This window comes from Prinia subflava, chromosome Z, assembly GCF_021018805.1.
Source record: "Prinia subflava isolate CZ2003 ecotype Zambia chromosome Z, Cam_Psub_1.2, whole genome shotgun sequence".
Taxonomy (NCBI): Eukaryota; Metazoa; Chordata; class Aves; order Passeriformes; family Cisticolidae; genus Prinia; species Prinia subflava.
This window is the reverse complement of record NC_086283.1, coordinates 23,642,509-23,657,617: the sequence shown is the minus strand read 5'-3', so window position 1 is coordinate 23,657,617 and position 15,109 is coordinate 23,642,509. Positions and strand designations below refer to the sequence as shown.

Here is a 15,109-nt window from a genome sequence, read left to right as displayed (position 1 = left end):
CAGAAGTGTTATGTGCCAGCCTCAGTAGGTACAACCACAAACCAAATGAGCATTTTTACAGAAGACAGTTTGCTTTTATAGTGATCACACACTGATGTGAACATAGACTAAAAATAACAAATGTTGTTTTAATAAGGATTTTTTACAGTAGGCATAGATATAAAAGGTTTTTCAAATTATTTTCACAGGTATCACAGAACATTTCATAGCTGTCTGTTACAGAAGCACCGCAAAGTGCTTTGAGTCTTTCATTTATTATACACAGTTAAAATATATTACACTTCTGAAGGTATCTTAAATCACTGAACAGTTTTGCTAGCATCTTAATGAGCCAAATGGGAGTAAAAGGCAGTCCACATTCATGATGTGAATATACAGTAAGGTGTTTGACATCCTATGAACTCATTCTCATGTTCTCAAAATAACCATGGTGATGAGACCTGAAAGACAAGAATTAAGAATTGAACACTTCTATTTCACTCAAAATAAAACATTTAAAAAAACCCCAGATTTTCTGGCTCCTGTCACAGGCCAGAAAATATGGTAAAAGTGCATAAATACATACAGAATGCATTAATATACACACTTAAATATTAGAAGTATTGCTCCAAATTTCTATACAGTCAAAAAATCAGTGCTGACGTGTGGTGCATGCAATAACTGAATGTCAGAAATACTCCAGACAATTGCTGACCTCTCTAGTGGAAAATCTTAACACTGAACTTTTCACTTGTAACACTAGCACCCAAGCCCCATTTCTCATGGAGGCCAGTTATGGGCAGTGTCATTCGAATGCTGAATCATCAGTAAGGCAGATCAGTTGAAGGCTCCAAGGCTTTTTTTCTGCTCTCTGAATAATAACTGATCAAAGACCAGTTTTAGACAAAGATGTTAAGCTTCCTTGTCAGTCTGCAGAGGGAGCTTTCAACAGGCTCTTTGTTGTGACCTTTAAAGAGGGAGGGAGAAAAAGGACTGCTCTGACAGAGGTTAAAAACAATTAAAATCAGATGAAAACAGGAACTAGGGGCTAATAAACTGACTCATGACACACTGAAAAGTTAATTTTAATTATGTGCTGATGCAGGAAAAAGTACAAATCTGCAGTTCTTAGCCATGCGTTATATTGCACAAGGCAAGGAAGGTAGATGGAAGAACATAGGGCCTCTCTGAATTCCAGCCTTATGTAACACCAAAATAACAATTTATCAGTTCTTGGGCAATCTCACTTTCTTGCAGGCTCAATGATGTCACTGTAACAGCCTTTCACTGCAGAAAGCTCAGCTAAAGCCTACAGATCTCACTATAGATAAAGTCATTTCTGAGACTATTTTATCTCCTGCACCTCCATACTGATGGAACTTGGCTACTTTATGAAGATGGTGAAGGCAGAAGCACAACAGAACAGAGTTGCAACACTGCCTTCCATTAGATCAGCAAATTTACCTCTTAAAGAGGAACTACAGCTCAGCTATTTATTGAGGTCTGTATTGGTTCAGACAATCTGTGCTCCCACAGCTGCTGGATCCTCAGCTTGGACCAATTCCATCATCACAGAGGAACAGCAGAGGCTTCTGTACAACAGCCTGCACCACTTGTACAGGGACTTCCAGACAATAAAGGGTTTAACTAGTTTCTGTTAATCAAATACTTCTCAAATATCATATACTCCTGTCGGTATGGTATAACAACCCTTTCCATTAAATGCTCCACAATCCAGTTGTAATTCCTTGTGGAACAAAGTGGTTTCAACTTCTCAAGAGCAACTGACTTTCTACATGAGCAGGAGTTGCACTCAACAGAATCTGTCCATGAACACTGAAAATGTTGCCAGCAAGGAAGTCAAAACCTGTCAAAACTTCAAAGGGAATCTAGAAACAGGTTCAGTTGTTGCAAATGTAAGAAGTCAAAAGGCTTAGAACTCTAGCTGGCACCAGCAGAACCTGGAGTAATTTGCAGAGATAAAAACAAAGTGAGGATTACTGCAAGGTCCTGATCTGAGAATCCATCAGCAATCAGCTTGGGCAAAGAGCCACAAGTGAGATTTCAAACCACTTCAGCAGATGGGACCTTTGTGAGTCAGCAGAGTGTGCATGAACCACCAAGAACTTGCACCTTTCCCCATCACTACCTCACCTCTAGCTATCAGTTTGGAGCTGCCTAGCTCTTTTCCTTTAAATCCTCATTTCTGCCAGGTAGTGGGACAGGAGAATTGAGTTTAGTGTGACTGTTCTTCAAATCTGAAATAGTTATAGAGAAATAGTCATAACAAATGAAATGTTGAACTCATCTATGCTAGCTACTGCAGGGGCAAGTTACAAATCAGGAAGAACTGTGGATGGTAGTGGTCTCGGGCAAGGTTTACAACAACTTACTGCTACATGTATCAACTGCTTACTAAACAGGTGCAGAGAATGAAGGGTTAGAAAACAGCTCCCAGGGGTGGGAGGGAGAAACACCACAACACATTCTACATTCTGCAAGAGAGTACTATTGCAAGAGTAACAAACAGCACATTCCATTCAGGTGTGTTGGCAGATGACTGTTGTTGGACCATCATCAAATAAAGCTGAAATTAGCATGTAGGGGCCTGTGCGCAATAGGTATCAACTCAAATTTGGTCCAAAACACTTACAAGAACTGATTTATTCTGCTGCCATCATAGCTACAAACTAAGATCTAAGCTGAAATGCAAAACAAAATGTAACATGGTGCTTTGTCTCCATCCAGTTTCCTGAGGCCACTGGCAAAGACTGGTGAAGTTTTCCAAACTCATCAATGTTGCAGGAAAATGTTTACAAAATCCAAAGTACTTACCTAAAACATAAGCAGCTACTAACTTTTGATTCACACTTAAGTGGAGGTAGAGAGGCACCAGGGATTCCATTTCCCCCAATGTAGGTAGCATTAGTGCTGCGACACACACCACCCCAAGGAAGACTGTGAGTAAACTAGGTCCCGACGAGGCAGTTCTGTTTTCTGAAAAAGCAAGACAGCACCAGCTGTAAGGAAGATCTAAATTATATAAACATTAAATATTCTGCAAAAAAAGTCTGCAGTACACAGGAGCTGAAATATCCTCAGATTTTCCTTTTTTCTCTGGAGTTTGCAAGGGGTAGAAGACAACTCTTAAACCCACCCTTCTAAACCTTGTGCATTCTACAGTGGAGGAGGCTGCTCCCTGTTCGGATGCTGGAACTTGTTTTCACATGACTTCCCAGGCCCCTCCCTTCTGGAGGAACAGAGCCTGCCAGGCCCAGTTGCTATATATATACACACTCAGGACAGCTGGATGTCTCAGCAATGCTTGAGGTTTCCCTGTGCATCCTGACTCCAGTCCTTACTGATCACTGAAGGACTCCGGTCCTTCAGTGATCAGTAATCAATGAGTTAGGAGCACCCAAAAGACCCGCACAGGCAGGTAACTGCTCACACGTCCTGAACAAAACCTGCCTGCAGCACTGGGCCAGATGAGTTCCCCTTCATTCTTTACAGGATTCAAAGGCTACACCTAGGCCAGAGTCAGTTAAGGTGCCATAAGTCAGTAAAATTTGAATCTTACTTTAAAAACTGTGAGAGTGAACCACTCTGACAGTCCAGTACTACCAGAATAAGGAAATGCAAACCACAGACAATAAAGAGTCCTTCATAGTCGTTATTGCCCTGCACTTTAACAGCTGGAACCTACTCAAAGGCCCACTGTGTCATCTTTGAAAAGAGCTGTTAACACGTTAGCTGAATACCTCTAACCAAATCCATTGGAAAATAGCCAATGTTTTTATCAACTTCTCCTATCCTCAGTGACTAGCAATATGTGCTCTATTTTAATTCCATAAATCTCTTATTTCCAGGTTGAAGGTTACACATAAAACTGCTGTTTCTTTGTTTACTGCTTTTCTGTAAGTAAGCAATAGAACATAGTCAACAAGGTTTTTAAGCAGAGAAACAGCATTTGGAATAAGACCAGTATCAGATTTCTCAGGATGGCTCAGGCCCTCTGTCCTGGAGAAACTATCACAGGAACATTTTGTTCTGTGAGCCCAGAGACCTTTGTAGGTTTGCTTTAACTGTGTATCCTACTAATATCTATTATGAGTTTGTTTGTTTTTTAACAAAAAGTGTTTCACCAGCTAACAAACTCAGTATAAATAGTGAAACAGATTAATTTTCACAACATTTACACTCTCAAGGAGGTTCATCTATTTTCTGGAATTAATTTGTGTTGTTGAAAAATATAACAGTGACAAGAACATTTCAGTAAAAATCAGTAAAAGTAAGAAGAATGTAGACCATCAAGAGTCAGTTTAGATTCATTTCAGGTATAACTTGACACTTTATATCCTACCCCTTCAATTTAACTGTCTGGCCAAGGTTTTCAGGACTGTTGATTCACTTCCTCGCTGTGTGTATGAAACTCAGAGTTTTCAGCTACCAACTGTGCTCCTCTGCTCTTGTGGGACAGACAAAGGACAGGGCACAGAACAAGAAGCACTTTATATGATGTTCTGGCAATAATTTCTGCACATCAGGAAATGGGGGATTAACGGTTTGGAATAAACTCAGAAGGGGCATATGTTTTGAAAGAGCCCCAGAGAAAAAATAACTACCATCCTTTCACAGATAAATTCCAATTATCTGTATGACAACTCCTGCTCCAGAGGAACAGCGGATACGTTCTCCAAGGTATGTATAGCACACAAACACACGGCAGCAAAGGGTCTTGATTGACCAAGACAGCATAAACAGAATGGCCACAGTTTGGGTTCTTGTATACTGTCATCCTCAAGTGATAAAGACAGCAGTCTTACAGGTAAGTAAAATGAATTATTTTAAAATTTATTTCTGTTTTATTTAAAAGATGTTTTAAGTCTAGTCACTTGAGCTATTCAAAACTGATTCAGAACATAGGAAGAGTAAAAGATTTCAGCTACCTGGTTGACACAAAGTCTGCTCAAAAAAGACACTTTCAGCTAGGTGTTCTTTTATTCGTTTTTCCTCCTCTTCCTTTTGTTGTTGTTGTTCCTTTGCAGATGGAAGCAGAGTAGCAATAATCTCCTTTTTCCCTAATGCTTTCCTCTGGCTCTGCTCAGACACTTGAAGACGAAATTTATCTATGACACCATAGTAAGAAGCTCGAACGTCTCTGTGACGAATCACACTGCAGAGAAAAACAACATTTTCCAACAGATGAACTACTAAGAAGAATGTCTGTAGTGGAATTACATCCTGTATCACAAAGTCTGCCATCCATCCACCCTCCTCCAGATAAACTGGAATAATCCAGACCTCCATTACCTCTTCCATAACTCAATGTTCTTGAAGACTTGATCTTACCTCCTCTCTCCCCTTACGTTTGCTTTAATTCCCAAATATAAATGCTTCTGGCCAAACAGGACAGTTTAGTCTTTATCTCAAGCCCATCTTTGCCTCAGTCTGAGGCCCAGCTGCCAATTGATGAAACTTCAATTATCTGAAAGATGCCTCCTCCTCATGTATCAAAGTTGTTTGATGCTGGCCAATGATTTTAAAAGATATTGAGGGGACTGGAGTGGACAGGGAAGGAAAGGAGCTGGACAGGTCTTTGGCAAGCAACAGCTTCTTGAGGAAACCAGGCTCAAAGCTTTACAATTCTACTTTTTCAGAAGCAAAACTCATTCCCTCTACAGACAAGAGTCAGCTAGGGACTTTCAAAATCAGAAACCCACCGCTAAGAGCATGTTTGGAACCTATAAAAAGCACAGCTTTAAAATAGCATTGATCAACAACAAAACAGAGACCTCTAAGCAGTGCTGTGCTCAACTGCCTCCTCTCTGCATTTGTGACTCATCATGAGAATACAGATCTAGCATTTGAAAGCTACAACATTTAGATTTTGGAGTGGTATCAGCTCTTAGGGTAAATAAGGATTTCAACTACTCTTCCACATGTTTTTTGTGAAAGGCTATTCTAAGTTTCCAAGATAACAGCAGCTAATCTGAAGAACATACATACAAGTAAGAAGGTTGCCATTTCATGAGGGGAAAAAATATGAGTGTACCCTTCGTAACACAGAATAATAGTCTTAAAATTGCTTCAATAAACCGATCTTTGTGATAATATATATATTAAAACGCTGCAAGAAATGGATTTTTGTTTTTCAGGCTTCATTTAAAGGAACTATATCACATCAAGGTATCCACAAGCATTAGCATGTAGCCAGTGCTTGCAACTTGTATCTAGTTTGAATAAACTATTTAACACAGAAATACAGACCAAGTCATTCCCTCAGCAAGAGGCCGCAGTGATGTTCTACATCACCTCAGAGGCAAAGCAGTGTGCCTATGACAGGCTTTCAGCAAGTGCAGTGTTGGCTGGGCAACTGCCTTCACTAAAACAAAAGGCTTTTTCCCCCCGCAACCCTAATTCATACAGCTCTCAGCAGATCAGCACAGCAGATCAACTCTGATTTCTTCCTTTAACACTTCCTTTCAAATTGGTGTCCCTACTCCTAGTACCATGGTACCAACTACCAACCTAAACAGAACCTTTACATAACATTAGGAGAACATGTATCTGCTGCCAAGCAAGGAGATCTTTTCTACAGACCCTTATAAACAGACACATTCTCCTGGTTCTTTTTAGAGACCATTGCATAATTGGAAGCTCTGTAGAATATCTGTTTTTCTGGCAAATGGCCATACTTGCATAGTACTGCTCATATCCTAGCAGTAAACACTGTCCTTAGACAGCAACCACTGGAATGGGATGGGGGATTTTGCTGCACAAAAAAATCCCCTTGGAACATGTGTATGTCTTATTTTTCTTTATTTAATAAAACCCATTTGTTTAACCAAATGTAATCAAGCCTGTGTAAATGTCTGCTAAGCTCACTGGTACACTGGTATATTCTGACCTGACTAGTTCCATTTTTATCCTTCTGACTGAAACCTTCTAGTTCCATGCTCTAAACTTCCTTTCTATTTGGTGAGTCCTTGGAATTTTCAAATTGCACCTAAGGAAAACAGTCTATAGGAATAAAGAGCTGTTCCCCAAGAACAGTTATTATTTATCTGACAGAAGGTTTCTGTATATGGCCATTTGTTAGCCAGAGATTCCAGGCAGCATTATACAGTTTGGAAAGTGTCTAATTAAAAAACTTCAGTCTGCTCCTTTAGGTACTTCAGATTTTCTTCAGCCGTATCTGTACATCAGCACAGAAATAATGTAGCAAATAGAAGTAAAAAGAGTTGGTCTGTTTTAGCTGATTCACCTACTCTGCTTCAGCTTTCAGCCTACAGACCCTGTACATTACTGTGGTCACTTAAGCAGCCTCCTCCTGTTCTGAGTTACTGGGTTGACACCTGGCAGCAGAGCCAAAGGGGAAACACAGAGATCTGAGCGTGAGATGGGTGGTCAGGATGAGAGGTAGGCAGAACTACCCTTGTTAACGTGGCCCTGGAAAATGTGCTCCTTAGAACCGCATGCATTTCCATTTTGCCAATCTGCAAACAAGTATTTCTCTCAAACAAATCTCAGCTCTGGGGGTTTTGTTTTTCTTGTTATTTCTAACAAAAAGGTGCTCAGAGGAGGCTCATATTACTCTCACTCCTAGTTTACAAACTGCATTACAAGATGCATTTACTGGCATTTTATTTTGCCCAAAGGCAAAAACAAAGAAGGACGTATCTCCAATATTATAATACCTCTGCGCTAGAGGGGAAGAACTGCAAAAATCAGAGCCACAAGTATAAGGAAAACATATCTTTATCCATCTTATATATTAAAACATGCATGCTGCGATTTACAACCTCCTAAATAATAAAAGAAAGTAAGGTAATAAAATGTTGTATATTAGGAAACTTCTACTTACATATCAACACAACACTGAGGCTTCACTGCACCAGTAGCATCCACCACCGCATATTTATTTGGAGTTGTACAAAGAACTGCAAGGCAAAGGACAGGAGTGGTAACAAATCATGAACTAATACATCACCAGCTTCATCAACAGATACATGTAGAGACATGAGTTTGGTTTTGTCACAAATAGAATTTGTTACATGAATTATAATTGGACTGTTCAAGATCATCGACTAACCCTTAAATAGAACTTAACCTAAGAAACCCACCTTTGAATTTTAAGGCAAACTCATAGGGGTTATATAGAGTCAACACCTGCTTGTGTGTTGACTGGTCATCTGCATAAAATATAAGTTCTGTAGGAAAAACAAAAACAGGAAGATTTCCTTCCACTAACTCTGGCTGTCTTTTTTGTTGCTGCATTGGCACTGAATCCTCCTTGCTGCTTCTTGTGTTCTTATGACTTTGTATCCTCAGAGACTTCAGTTTTTGAATCGTTTAAGAATTCCAAAGCATTTTGGCAATTCTACAGGAAAAAATGGGAAAAAAAAGAGAAAGGCAAGAAGATTATTTCCATAAGTCTATACTAAACTGAGGCAGTTAACAAAGGTGCAAAAATATAAAACATGATGCTTGATTATGAATCTACCTCTACTTATGTTCCTTCAAAAATACTCAAATAGAAAAAATATTTGCACTGGGTTTCCATCTATTTAACAAACTGCTACAAAATAAATGTATAAGCACCTCTCCAGTGTATCATGACAGCATTTGTGGGCTCAGTCCATGACTAGGGCTGCTTATGCTGGGTCTTTGCAACACAAACAAAACAACAGCAAAAAGGAATCCCATCCTTGCCTCAGGACAGCAACACCTGAGAAACACGAGGGCAGAAATGAGGAAACACAATAACACTGAGGCAACAGGAGTCACTCTTTAGGCAGGAGCTTTTCCGTGGGGATGACCACCCTGGATGAGGTATAACAAGTTAGGAATCTCCTCACCTAGGCACCCAGGTATGTAAAATCCCAGGGATTCAGAACAAAGGAATGGGGAACACCTTCATGTCTTGTTTAAATCAAACTCCGTGTTTCAACTGTGTAGTTATAGGCAATGAATGGAAAAATGACTGGGATGAGTAGCACCAAACAGATTTGGGATTTACTATTTTATTAAGAGATGACAGGTTTTCTACCACCACTACCTCTAACCAAAGTACGATCATCACAATTCTCCTTCTGCCACCCCCCACAGTTCTGTTTTATTTTGAGTGACATTCCAGAACTAAAACCAGAATCCATGACCCAACCAAGAAACAATCCCAAATGTAATTCATAAAGTAAAATTAAGGCCAGACTCCTCAGCACACATACCATTGACTTAACACATGACAGAGAGAACAAAGTCTTCTCCTCCCCCCGCAAGAACGTCATCTTTTACTGCAGCTTCTATAGATTAATTATCAAACTGAAGGTGTCCTTTGAGGTCTAACTTTATAGCAAAAAATATTAAAACAACAAGAAGTTCCTACTGACTCATCAGAGGTAATTTCCACCTCCCATAATGCTTTTTAAAATAAGGTACATTTTACGTGTTCTCCAGCTAAATACACTGGATTGTTGCACCTTAAAAAATTTAGCTTCTGAAATTTCTAGCAGCAAATAGCCCAAACATTATGAACAATCAAAAACAAATTCTTGTTTCTGCATTCTAAACATCATGATGATCACATTTCCAAGCACCAGATACGTATTCCATACTTGAAACATGACACACGTTCATGTGTTTACTAAAGGTTTACAGGTTCTGATTCTTATTCACAAACTAAGCTTTTAATTTTATTTATTTTGTTATTAAAATAGCAAATTATCCCTGTAGAATTCAAATTCATGGATCTCACTGGAATGTCCTTCCTCATGATCCAGTTCCTTTTCAGAACACAGGTTTGTTTCCACTTCACTGAAATGCTACTAATAATATTCTGAAAACAAATCCTCAATGATAGTGTTCCAAGCTGATGTTCTGTTACCTTATTAAGAAGAGTCTAGAAAAAGAAATGGCTCTCTAAGTGCCAATTTGGGTTCTGAGTACTTCTTGGAATTACAGTGAATCCCTTTTGTTTCAGAGGAATCAACAAACTCTGGAATGACTTTGTACAGCAAGTGTGAGTATTATTTCTTGAACAACTTCATGCACTGTTGCAAAGTGAGTTTCATTGTTCCATTCAAACACATTAAGACTATATGAAAAGCTAATGTGGAAAAACTGCCAGCACATAGGAATACAAAATACCTTTTGATGCTTGTCATAGATAGAAGACTAAGAACTATTTATTATTAACCAAAGTTAGCTCAATGCAGTAGGCAGTAAGAATATGTTGGAATCTTTGGTTCTCATATCTATCTACACTCTGCACATCATGTGTAACAGAAATACAGGCAGATTTTGACATTAACAAAAGGGATTTTTTTCAAATAAAAGTTTTTAGCTACCATAAAACCAACAGCAAACTACTGCTACACAATTTAATTAACTATGTTTAATAAAAAATTCAAGTATTATTTATAATAATCAGTATTAGTTTGATGCTTTTGCTTTTTATTTAAACACTGCAGGTGTTTCATTCCATTTCCTGGCTTCATCCCACATCTCCAGTTTCTCCAGCTCAGTCCGTGGCAAGTGTTCAGTGCTCAAAACACCACAATTCTCTGTATCAGTGGAGTTATGGATCACTATGCCTATCAACAGGCTCATTTTTGTTACACATATGTGGAAAACAGTGTGCAAACCTCCCAGGATTCCACAACCTGCATGAGAAAACCCACCAGTCTTAAAAAAGTATATCCCATTATTGCTTCCTTTTCCTATTTAACTTGGCTGGATAAGGAGCTACCGCCCAAATTTGCAAAAGTAACGTCTGGCAGGCCTATAGTAGACACATTTGCTGACACAGCAGTGTCATTCAGGGTATAAATTTCTGGATTCCTAAGCAAGCAACTAGCATCCTTTCCGAGACAACACTTCTAGCTTAGAAGTCACCTTGCTGGGACATCTCACCAAGTGACACCAGTAAAAGCACTTTTCCCAAGACTGACTGATAAACCAAACACATGCTAGGGAGATGTGAGGGTTTCGTATTGATACTCTTGATAACAGCACACCTCTCCTATCAATGAGAAACTGCCCACACTTTTACAGAGAAAGTTTTTATCACCACAACCTCTGCCCAGATTAACCCCATGGCAGCTCTAAGGGTGAGAATAAGGTCACGTACCCCAGACAGCTCATGAACAGAAACTCAGCTGCTGCTTTTCTGCACCTCCACTGCACCACAACCACTAAACGTTGTAGTCAACAGTCACCATGACTGCTTGCAGCCCATAAAGGTTAGCACAAGCAAATCTGTCCCAACCCAGGATCTGGCATCTCAGGCCTGTGATTTGCACTGCACAGATGGGCTTCTTGCAGCAGCGCCCGATGAAATTCCCACAGGAGCGGGGATCTGTCAGAGCTAACATTTGCCAGGCCCAGTGTGTAACACCTGAACAATGCCAGCTCACTTCCCAGTGCCCTTTGAAGTCCTGACAAACAATTGTCACTGGTATTTTTTCAGCACAATAGGGATCTTTCCTCAGTGAAGTTACTAAATATATACTGCTGGTGTCACAACAGCACAGATGTGCCAGTGCTTCCTTTGAAACCCCTTTCTTCATAAATTTAACTTGACAGAGAAAAACACGAAGTGAAATGTAACTTCTCTCCCGGGTCAGAAATAACATCCATTGTGATTTGTTTTTACTTAACAAGTATCTGCTGAATAAATAAATCAACTGAGGAACCTTTTTGTTCCCATTTTAATTTCCAACAGCTTCATCACCATGGCTTCCCAATGCATCTGTTAGTTGTTTTTCTCCATAACTGCATATAGCTTGCATATAACTGCATAACTCCACAGAATGTCATGGGGTAAACACTTCATTCAGAAGAAAACCTCTTTACAGTCATGTCTCCACACTGCTGTTTTAAAAGTTGCCTAATTACATTATAATCTACTTTTTTTACATCTCATGATCTACCTCCTAAATCTACACGTCTTTCTACACTATATACTCATTACACCAGATGTTTTTTAAGCACATATTTACAAAATAAACCTCAAACTCTCCTTCAAAATTCCCTCCTATGCCAAGCTGAGCAATCACTTTAAGCTACATGCAAAAGCAGCATGGGATCTGAAGCACTCCATAAACATCTTGTTTCTCCAAAATGTTTTGAAGGCCTCAATGTGCACTTACGCAAACCAATGTTTAAACTACCTGCAATTATTTGGGAGTGTCACCCAACGATGAGAGCACAGAGCCAGCAGCCAGGATGGCTGGATTCCATTATTGCTAACTCTGTCACTGACACTCCATGACCTTGAGCAAGTTGGTTAACCTCACCTCAATTTGCTGATCTATGAAGGCACACATTCTGCAAAGTATTTCAGTAGGTGGACGGTCCCCTTTGAACCGGCAGAACTGCTCTGATACTTTGCAAAACTGCTACTGTTTACCCCTTCACAGGATGATGAGAAATGTCATCAGTGTCTCCAGGATGCTGTAAAATGAAAGAGTCTCAGAGCATTAACTATGAGCATGGATGACCACATGCATAAATCACGCTGACACTGACAGCAAAATTTATTAGGATGACATTATTTTTTAAAATCCTGGAAAGGTGACTAACACAATATTCAAATGCAACTAAGAGGCACGAAAAGCGGTGAAAAATTAAGTAACAGCTGTGCATTGCTCCTGATCCATTCTCCTACAGGCTCACAAGGATCCTAGAGAAGACATTCAAGGGCACATGTGTTTTAGTCTCTATTTTTTCACCTTAAGTTTGTGTTTAACGCACTAAACTGGCTGATTTTTAAACGTGTGTTGTGCTCATTAGCTCTGCGTGGCCCCAGACCACGCAGATTAACACAGGGGAGCACTCTTCCCTGGGAGAAAGCAAAGGCGTTCCGAGCTGTGCCTACTGCCGGCAGGGCACGGCGGTAATTGCACACTCTTAATTGATCCTCTTTGTTCTCGGCGAGGAGCAGCAGCGATACGGGCTGAGGCAGCTGCGCGATAACGGCGCCTCCCGCAGCCAGCCCGGCACCTCCGCACCGCGCCCGGTCCGGCCCCGCCGCACCGCCCGGCCCGAGACCCGGCCCCGCGCCGCCGCCCCTCGGGGCGACCCCGGCCCCGCCGCACCGCCCGGAGCGAGCCCCGGCCCCGCGGGGAAGTGGCGCCAGGCCGGGGCCTCGGAGCGCGGCCGCCGCCCCGCTCCCCATCCCGGCCCCGCCGCGCTCCCGCAGGGCCTGCGGAGGGCAGGGGCGGGAGGCCCGGCCCGCGGGGTGGCGCGGCCCGGGACGAGCCGGGCCGGGCCGCGGGTGTCGCTCCGCTCGCCCGCCCCGTGCCCGCTGTCGCCCCCCCGCCCCGACTCACCCGCCCGGGGCCGCTGGTGCGGGCTGGCGCGGCGCCCCTTTGTCCGCCCGTCACTGCGGGCAGCGCTGGGGCTGCTGGGACCGACCGGCCGCCGCCGCCGCGTCACCGCCCCGCCCGCAGCCCGCCCCCGCCGCCATGTCGGGGCTGCCCCGGCACGCCGAGCTCGGGCCTCGGCACCGCGGCGTTCGGCGCTGCTTCCCCCGCCCGGCAGCCCCGCGGCACCGCCGGACAGCGGGGCTTGTGCGGCCGGCCGGCGCCTCTCACCTGCGGGGAGGTGTTTTTTTTATGATATTTCACCTCAGGTCACGGTTCCCGAGGTCTGACCCCGTCCCGGAGGGGTTCCTGCCTCTCTCCCGGCTCCCGCTGCGCTCGGGGCCTCCGTGTGTTGTGCCCTGCGGGTCCCAGAGCAGGTCGGGCTCACCTCGATGCCGCCCATCGCTGGCAGTCCCCCGCTGGCGAGTGTGAGCCCCGGGCTCAGTCAGGATACAGGTGTTAGCGGGCCGAACGTCCAGGCGTGACCGTCCGCCCATCCAGCAGCACGGCTTAAATGGGACACACTGGCCTTGTAAACACTGCCACGCTGTTATCTTTGTTCTTTATTCCTCTTATTTACTTCATGTGCTTTCATTCAATTAAGCTGTGGACTTCAGCTCGTACTGTGCATTATCCACTATACAATCTTCCCTGGTTGTTTTTTCCCCCCCAACTTCCCCTCTATATAATACAAACAAATCCATTTGTAATCACCACCCAGTGTCATCCCAGACGTCAAGATCTTTATTGCAGCAAAATGTTTTTGTTGCAAGTCAGGTGGATAATTAAGATTTATATTGAGCCACCCAGTACAGGATTGCAAAATCTTTTACCCATTACCAAGCTTTACCCCTCAGTGAAATGAACACACATCCGTGGTGAAATAAACACAGCAGCCACGAGTTTCACATCATCATGAAACAATTCAGTACAGGAAATAACATACTTAAAATCATGGAAGACATTAAATAAATTCTAAAATGTATATTTTCCAGCTTAGGCAAGGTGTGTGTATTAGCACTCACCTTTTTCTGCAGATCTAATGGTTCATTAAGAAGTTCAGCCTTACAGCCACAAATCATATAATACTGTTAAATTATATATAGAGATTATAATTTTGTCAGAATTTCTGAATATGTATGCAGTGAAAACTGGCAAAATATTTTGTTTCTTGATGAGTGCAAATCAGTTCAGATTTTAACATGTTTTAAAATAAACTGGAATTCTTGTTTTTAAAATGATTATCAGACTTCAGCCTTTCAGGATATGTTCAGAAAATTATTATGATTTTACTGAGTATTAATCCAATGGAGGCAGTTCCTCATTTTGGAAACCTGTCTCAGAAGAAGAAGTAGACATGAACATGCTTTGGAGATATTCAAATTAATAACAAACTGAATGATCAAAAAACTCCATAATCTCAAGGGGCTAGACTTAGAAGCACATTAATTGGACAAATTGGTATTTTCCAGTTTATCCAGTTCATCTACAAAGAAAGTTCAGACTTTCTAAAAGCAGGTTTTATGTCTGCCTCCATAAGTTTCCCAGGATATAAACTTTTTCTGCCACACATTTGATAAGGTTTGCATCCACCTGTTGAAAACTGGAATCAAGCTGGTCTCCTTCTCCCATCCATTGATCACTACAGCTAGTGTCCTGGTTGTTTTGTGATTTTTAAAAGCACTGTGTTGACTCCGGTTAAATGTGAAAACGTGCGTGAGTGCGAGTAGGACTCGGTGTTGTTCTGTCCTTGCTGCTGGTGC

General features: G+C 41.9%; 1 protein-coding gene across 4 annotated transcripts; it reads right to left on the bottom strand.

Annotated features, from left to right (window-relative positions):
• Nucleotides 1-103: 103 nt before the first annotated feature.
• LOC134563981 (motile sperm domain-containing protein 1) lies at nucleotides 104-13,867 on the bottom strand. Of its 4 annotated transcripts, none has more exons than XM_063422466.1 (6): nucleotides 13,735-13,867; nucleotides 8,106-8,362; nucleotides 7,847-7,922; nucleotides 4,929-5,155; nucleotides 2,815-2,976; nucleotides 104-440 (listed from the first exon to the last, which is right to left on the bottom strand). In XM_063422466.1, exons 2-6 carry the CDS (start codon nucleotides 8,257-8,259, stop codon nucleotides 409-411), a joined length of 651 nt encoding a protein of 216 aa, XP_063278536.1. In that variant the 5' UTR covers nucleotides 8,260-8,362; nucleotides 13,735-13,867; the 3' UTR covers nucleotides 104-408. The 4 variants fall into 4 exon arrangements, with proteins under 4 accessions (XP_063278536.1, XP_063278535.1, XP_063278538.1 ...); XM_063422465.1 differs by lacking the exon at nucleotides 13,735-13,867 and adding an exon at nucleotides 13,314-13,440; XM_063422468.1 differs by lacking the exon at nucleotides 13,735-13,867 and adding an exon at nucleotides 12,279-12,301.
• Nucleotides 13,868-15,109: the final 1,242 nt, after the last annotated feature.

Coding starts and splice junctions, on each gene's coding strand:
- LOC134563981 (XM_063422466.1), bottom strand. CDS start 8,259: ATGCAGCAACAAAAAAGACAGCCAGAGTTAGTGGAAGGAAATCTTCCT. Junction 7,923..8,105: donor GTTTGCCTTAAAATTCAAAG/GTGGGTTTCTTA, acceptor TTTGCCTTGCAG/TTCTTTGTACAACTCCAAAT. Junction 5,156..7,846: donor CCTCAGTGTTGTGTTGATAT/GTAAGTAGAAGT, acceptor TTTTCTCTGCAG/TGTGATTCGTCACAGAGACG.